At 44.8% G+C, this 7,069-nt stretch overlaps 1 protein-coding gene across 1 annotated transcript in view; it reads left to right on the top strand.

The window, feature by feature from the left end:
- Positions 1-7,069, top strand: part of DCBLD2 (discoidin, CUB and LCCL domain containing 2) — a gene marked incomplete at its 5' end in the record, with an annotated part of 94,041 nt that overhangs the window by 73,847 nt on the left and 13,125 nt on the right. Inside the window, 5 exons of the mRNA XM_004716754.2 lie at positions 133-348; positions 1,283-1,407; positions 4,889-5,039; positions 5,869-5,955; positions 6,061-6,186. Coding sequence (XP_004716811.2) covers positions 133-348; positions 1,283-1,407; positions 4,889-5,039; positions 5,869-5,955; positions 6,061-6,186 — 705 coding nt within the window. The remainder of the gene's footprint in view (positions 1-132; positions 349-1,282; positions 1,408-4,888; positions 5,040-5,868; positions 5,956-6,060; positions 6,187-7,069) is intronic.

The raw sequence follows: 7,069 nt of genomic DNA, 5'->3' as shown, positions 1-7,069 counted from the left end.
CAGTTAGCATAGATAGTACACAGTGTGTAGTTAGCATAGATAGTACACAGTGTGCAGTTAGCATAGTATTGGGGCAGGTTGGTGTAGATTTCCCTTTCTCTGGAAATGGGGTGACGTTGTGTTTTGCTTCAGGTTGCTACGGCACACTGGGGATGGAATCCGGTGTGATTGCCGACGCTCAGATCACGGCGTCCTCTGTGCTAGAGTGGACTGACCACACCGGGCAAGAGAACAGCTGGAAACCGGAAAAGGCCCGGCTGAGAAAACCTGGACCCCCCTGGGCTGCTTTTGCCACCGACGAGTCACAGTGGTTACAAATAGATCTGAATAAGGAAAAAAAGATAACAGGTGAAGGGACGGCACCGTTTAGAGCCATTCATGGTTGTGAGTGTAGTTGGGAACCTGGTGACAGCGAAGGTTTTCCTAGGAAATCACTGAAAATGTAATGGTATCGTTTTCAGCTTTTTTTCACTAGTGTTAATATTATTGGAGGTGGTTTTCTGTTACACAGCAGGAAAGGGGGTGGTATTTAATTCATATTAACTTTTAAATTTCATAATAATAGACTTCTAAGGTAGTGTTTCAGTAATATGATCGTGAGACACCTAAAATTGCCATCTCGTATAGTCGGTAAGAGAGATTGATGTTCAGGGAGTCCATCTGGACATTTGGAGTGCTACAAGTGACTAAATATTCCACACATGTTCAATAGAAATTTAATTACTAAGGGTAGTCTAGAAATAGGTGGAATAATTGGCTGATGTTCACGTAATTCATTTGAAAGATTTATTTTGCTTTGGTACTTAAATAATACCAGTGAGCACCTTCCCAGGAAGTCATTCTAATTTGGTAGTTGAAATATCTTTCACAAGGATATGAATAACAACAACAACAAAGTCATTGCTGTTCAGTTGATTCTGACTCGTAGGGCGTCTGAGATTGCCAGTCTTGAAGGGCGCACACAGTCTCATCTTTCTCCCAGGGAATAAATAGTCTGTAGGTTTGGGCTGTTGACAGTCCAGTGCCACCAGGGCCCTTGATAATAGCAGCATAAGTTCCAAAAGTGCGATGGCCCTTTCCTAATTTGAGACCACAATTCTGTCTCCGCAAGGCAACAAAACTAAAGATTCAGTAACTGGGTACTGAAGTGCATGAGGACGTACACTTGCATATGAAAATGTGTAGTAAATAAGAATTGTCGAACAGCGCATACCAGGCATGTATGCTCTGATGCTGAACTCTACTCTGTGGGCGCTCATGAAAGCCACTCTTCCTTCCCCAGGCATCCTAACCACCGGGTCCACCATGATAGAGCACAATTACTACGTGTCTGCCTACAGAATTCTGTACAGTGACGATGGGCAAAAATGGACTGTGTACAGGGAACCTGGTGTGGAGCAATATAAGGTAAAATAATCATGACCACAGTATTTTACAAAGCATTTAGAAAACAGGCCTTTCCTAAAAGTCACATGGTTAAAAAAATGTTTGTCATAACTCTGCCCTCTTCTGGTGATTTTAGGTAGTGTTAGTTAACAGCTTGGCCCCGATAGACAATTCTCAGTGGGACCAGGTCCCTATTAGTGGTTTTAAAGGTGAGCATTTTCCTCATTTTTGTCACTGCATTATCACCTGGGTTGTTTTCAACACCGTTTTATTGTCTAAACACAGGTGGTAATTTCTTGTTTTACTTATCTCACGAAATGATGGCGAGCCTAATTGAGTCCCAGTTTGCTGCTCTATAGGCATCTTGGGCTTGGGTGGGCGATGAGGATGGAATAGCGAAAAGGGAACACAGTACGTTATGGGTGTTAGAGAATTGTACGAAAGTGAGCATTGCTTTGTCGTCATGCTCTGCAATCTATCCTTGCAATGTCTAATCTGCTGTTAAGAGCATCTAGTCCATGGGTACTGCAAACGGTTTGTGCAAGGCTGCTGACAGCGTTCTGATCCACACACCTGCACTGCAGAAGAAAGGCCTGGCAATCTACTTCCATAAGGATGAGAGCTAAACTCTCCGAGAGCAGTGCTCTACGGCGGTAAGCCACGGTCTTGCCATGAGGCAGCCATAACAGGTTGCGTTGTTTTGAGCAGGGCTTTTTATCTCAGACACTGTATTTCTTACCTCTGGCTTCAGCTTTGAGCTTCCAGGTGTTTAGTTTTTTAAAACTTTTCCATATCTCTCTTTGACATGCTTTTCTCGATATTCTGGAACATAGTATAATAACTTTTTAATGTCCTAGATTACTATTTCTGTTATCTGTGATCAATCTGAGTATTTTTTGATTGATAGTTACTTATTACACGTTATATTTCACACACCTGGTAAATTTAGCCAGACACTGCCTGTTGGTTGGCGTTGATTTTCAGTATTATTTTGCTCTGTCCTGGCACGCAGTTCAGTGACTTGGTGTCAGCGCACTTTTCCAAGGCCCAGGCTGGCCAGTTTTGATGGGCTAAGCGTGCTCCAGGACAGGGGTGGCGCTTTCCCAGGTTCTTAGTCTGATGCCCCAGGTTCTGGGAGGTTTCTGTTCTCTGGCTGCTGTTGGAATGTCAGCTGACTCCAGCCCTGTGTGAGCTCTGAAGATCGTTGTCCTTACTCCTCTCCAGTGGATTCTTTCTCTAGCTGCAGGGGGTTTTCATCAGGGCAGCCTGACTTAGGGGGAAGCCGCCTACAGATGGCTACACAGTTCCCTCTCAGTGTCGCTCTTTTCTGTTCTCTGCTTCGCCGTGCATGTTCGCGTTGCCCTGCATTCCTGGTGCCTGAGCCCTGTCCCCTTAACTGGGGGGGGGGGGGGGGAGATGGCCACCAGGCTCAGTTTTAGGTCGCCTTCCCTGCGCGGCAGCTTAGGTATCCAGAGACAGTCTTGAGACAGGAGCCAGGTTTGCCTCCTTTGCTCAGAGAGTATTGCCCTGTGCTGCCTATGGTCCAGTATGTGGAAATCACTGTTGTAAACACTTTACCTGGTTTTTCATCTGTTTGAGGCAGGGAGTGGGGTAAATCTATTCTCTGTTGCTTAATTATGGACATGAGCAGAAGTCCTCACATTGAATTATATAAAGTAACCTTCTTTCTCTCTCTAATATTTGCCCACCTGAGTCCTCATCCAGCCCCAGCTCCTCCACACCAATTGTCGCCAGCATTCTGCTGGTGTATTCTTTCTCATGCATTCTTAAGTATGCGCGCGCGCACACACACACACACACACAGAGACAGTGTTTCCTAAAAGCAGGATGAGTGGATGGCCAGACACATGTTGCCCTTGCTATATATTATCATTGAGTATTCCCTGTTTCCATGGGATGTAATATCCAATAAAATCGAGTGTCTTGGGAGTGGGGACTTGGACTTCCATTTCCTTTTTATACCCTCATTGCATGTCTCAGACCTGAGACATTCTCAATACCTGAGGTATTCTCCATAAATGTTGATAGGTTAACCTGTAGCAAATCTTTTCACTCCGTTTTCATAAATCTTTCCCCCCTACCAGGCTTTAAAGAAATAAAATAAAATTGAGCCTGCAATATGGAGTAAGAGTTCAGAGATCATTTCTGTGCCCCGAAATGATGCTTACCCATTGTTCTTGTTCTACTAGTATAATAATGTTTGAAATAAAATTGCCTTCATTTAATTTTAGAGTAATACATGAGGAAACAATCCAAACTTACTAGTTCAAGGAGTATGTAACTGCAAAAGAATCCTTTTGGAAAGTGTGGAATATTAAAATGGTTTTAGAGATTCATACGCTAATGAAGGAGCCCTGGTAGTGTATAGAGGGTTATAGACTGAGCTGCTCACCACAAAGTCAGCATTTTGAAACCATCAACCATTGCTCCCCTGGAGAAAGGTGAGGCTTTCTCCTTCCTAAAAGAGTTCGTCTCAGAAACCTGGAACTGACCCGATGGCAGTGAGTTTGGGGGTGGTCTTTTGTTTTGCTCTTTGAAAAGAATCTAATGCCATGGGAATCAGCTAGGGTAAAACGACCTCTCACTTTAGCTGAGGGCTGGTGCCTACTTAAGATGGATTCTTTAGGAACTACCGGGTGGCTTAGCATGGAGCCCTAGGCTGCAGTCGGAAGAGCCTGGATCCTGTGCATACTCTGTCTCGGGTTGGCTGGGCAGTCCACGTGCCTTTCTTCACCCGTTGTCAGGAAGGTCCAAACATTAAATGAAGATACCGTGTGAATAAGAGCCGTTGATTACTTATTGGAAATAATAGAGGGAGTGAGAGAGCAGCTGAGGATAATATTTCTTCCAAAGGAATACTTACTTATTTTTATTTCGCTTTAATCATTAAAGTAGGTGCAGGACAGGGTTGCAAAGCCACATTTCTGGTTTATTGAATTTTGAAAAATGGAATTATAACACAAGCTGTTTTATGTCGTGTCTCCAGTAGGTGGCAATGTTTATCAGTCATATGGTCGTTAGTCACTGCACCTCCACTCTGTTTTTAGAGAGAAAAGCATGAGAAGCACGTCTTTCCTCTAAAGACCTTTTTTTTGCTCAGTTATACGGTATTTTGAAAAGAAATGCTTATGTTTAAGTCGTTCGTAATTCCACAGGACTAGAGCTATTAATTTATTCATGCGGTAGAAACGGCACTCTGCTGTTTAATTCTTCTTACCCGATCGTCAGCTCAGCACTCTGAGTAAATTCTTAAGGATGCTACGTCACCTTAGTAATTTCCTTTCCTACATGTTTAGTGAGTGCAGCTTCTGAGCGGTTTCCCCAAATTTGCGGTGCATTCACTCACAGATTATTTCTTCCTTCTGTCACCGCTGGCGGAAGATCTGTGTGAGGCCCAGAGGGAGGGCGGGGAGCAGTTTAAATGAAAGGACTTACCCCTGACCTTTGTTGACAGACACTACCAATTTTCTGTTTTTTTAAGATTTTTCAAGGAAACAAAGATTATCACCAGGATGTGCGTAATAACTTTTTGCCACCAATTATCGCACGTTTCATTAGAGTGAACCCCACCCAATGGCAGCAGAAAATTGCTCTGAAAGTGGAACTGCTTGGATGCCAGTATATCCCCAAAGGTAAAGCAGCAGCCGCGTCTGCGGCACGTTCCAGTCACGGGCTGAGTCGAGAATGGTCTGGTTCTCAGAGGGCGCGATTAAGGATAGCGTGAATGCTTCTGTGGTTAAGTGTCAAGTACAGCGGGCGTCTTTAATGGGATTCTTAAATAATTGGGCCGTCTTATGAAAACGTCAATGTCAGCGAGCGGGTTTCCAACAGGACCGGTGACATCAGAGATTGCAGCCCATCATGAGATGCTGTAAAGAGCTTGCGCTCCAGCCCCAGACCCCGTCTGAGATTTTCATGAGTGCTCACATGGTGTTCCTAGGTCACGCAAACTCGGAGGAGGAGAACAGCAATCTTAGTTGACGTCTTTTAATTTGAATAAGTTCAACGGGGAATAATGTCCCTCGATATTACATAATATGTTTGTACTGTGTTCACTCTTGTACCCCCGAAACCCACTGCGGCAGTGGCTGCTCTGCAATGGGCCCTTCGCAGGTATTTATTAAATAACTGAAGAACACATCAGGTTGTGGTGAGACTTTCTGCCACGAGCGGCGGGCACCATCCCACACCGCATTATTATTCTTATTCCCCTTCCTAAAGTTCTTTTAAGACAACTTATTTAGAAGTGAATTGATCGTGTATACATACATAAACATATACACATGTATATACATATTTGTACATTTAATGCAGGATGTCATGTTTCTCTTCATGGTATTTCTCCCTGACATTAGTCTGCCAGACGAAGTGCCCTAGGAAAATTTGAAGGTATTCTAAAGGGCATTTACAATCATGATGTTACCTGCAAAATGCATAAACTTGTGTCAATCTACTTTCCAGGCCGTCCTCCGAGACTTACCCAGCCTCCACCTCCTCGGAACAGCAATGACCTCAAAAATGCCACAGCGCCTCCAGAAATAGCCAAAGGTGTGCCTACTTTAAATGTGAGAATTTGATTTCTCAACTTTATCCTACTCAAGATGATGGAGAGGGAAGACCAAAGGGTTTAAAAAAACTCTTTTTTCCCTCAAGGTCGTGCCCCCAAATTTACTCAACCACTACCCCCTCGAAGTGGCAGTGTATTCCCTGCACTGACAGAGCAAACAACTGCCACTCCTGATATCAGAAACACCACTGTAACGCCCAATGGAACCAAAGGTATGCCAACCCCAAATGCACGCCATTTCAACTATGTTTCTAGCGGGCCCGTGGTTTCTTCTCCTTTGACTGTTGTTGTTGTTAGTTGTTCTTGTGAAGCCAATTCCGACCCACGTTGTCCCTGTGAGACAATAGAAAGAACTGTCCCGTGGGGTTTCCAAGACTGTCAGTCTTTATGGAAGCAGACTGCCTCATCTTCTCCAAGGAGCAGCCAGCGGGTTCAAACCACCAACCTTTTCCTTAGCTCCTATTTCATTTTGTCCACTGCAGTGGAAGACGGGCCACCTCCGCTGTGGCCTGGTTCCTGTTCCATCTATGTAAGAGGTGCCTAATGTGACTGATTCTCCACTTACTTCCCTCAGTCCTCTTCCTCCTCACTTTCACGTTGGTCCTAGTGTGCATGGTCACGAGGTTAGCCTCAGTCGTTGCTGTTGCCCTTCCCCTCGGCTGTAAGCTATCAATGTAGGAGGCTGGGCTGAAGGAAGACCTTCATGGCTCTTTTGAACCCAGCAGACCACTTTCTGCTCCTGGGCCCAGACTCCTTGTCTGGCGGGAGATTCAAGGACTTGATTTCCTGGGTCCTAACAGCTCTAAATGGTATTGGGTTCTGACATGTTCATGCACATCGCAGACACATATTTGCAGTTTGTTTTCTGTGCTTCGATGTTGATTGCTAAGGTTGAGTGTTGGGCTGCCAATGACAAGGTCAGTAGTTTAAACCCACCAACCACTCTTAGAGAAAGGTGAGGTTGTCTGCTCTGGTAAAGATTTATAGCCTCACGGGACAACACTGGAGACACAGTGTGGGAATTGCGCCCGATCTGATCCCGCCACATCGAAGCAAAATACTAAGGGGGTGCAACAGAACAGCAAGGGAACGGAG

Source organism: Echinops telfairi, unplaced genomic scaffold (assembly GCF_000313985.2).
Source record: "Echinops telfairi isolate 266 unplaced genomic scaffold, ASM31398v2 ScPeMD7_6;HRSCAF=24_1, whole genome shotgun sequence".
Classification (NCBI taxonomy): Eukaryota; Metazoa; Chordata; class Mammalia; order Afrosoricida; family Tenrecidae; genus Echinops; species Echinops telfairi.
This window is presented reverse-complemented; position numbering and strand designations above follow the sequence as displayed.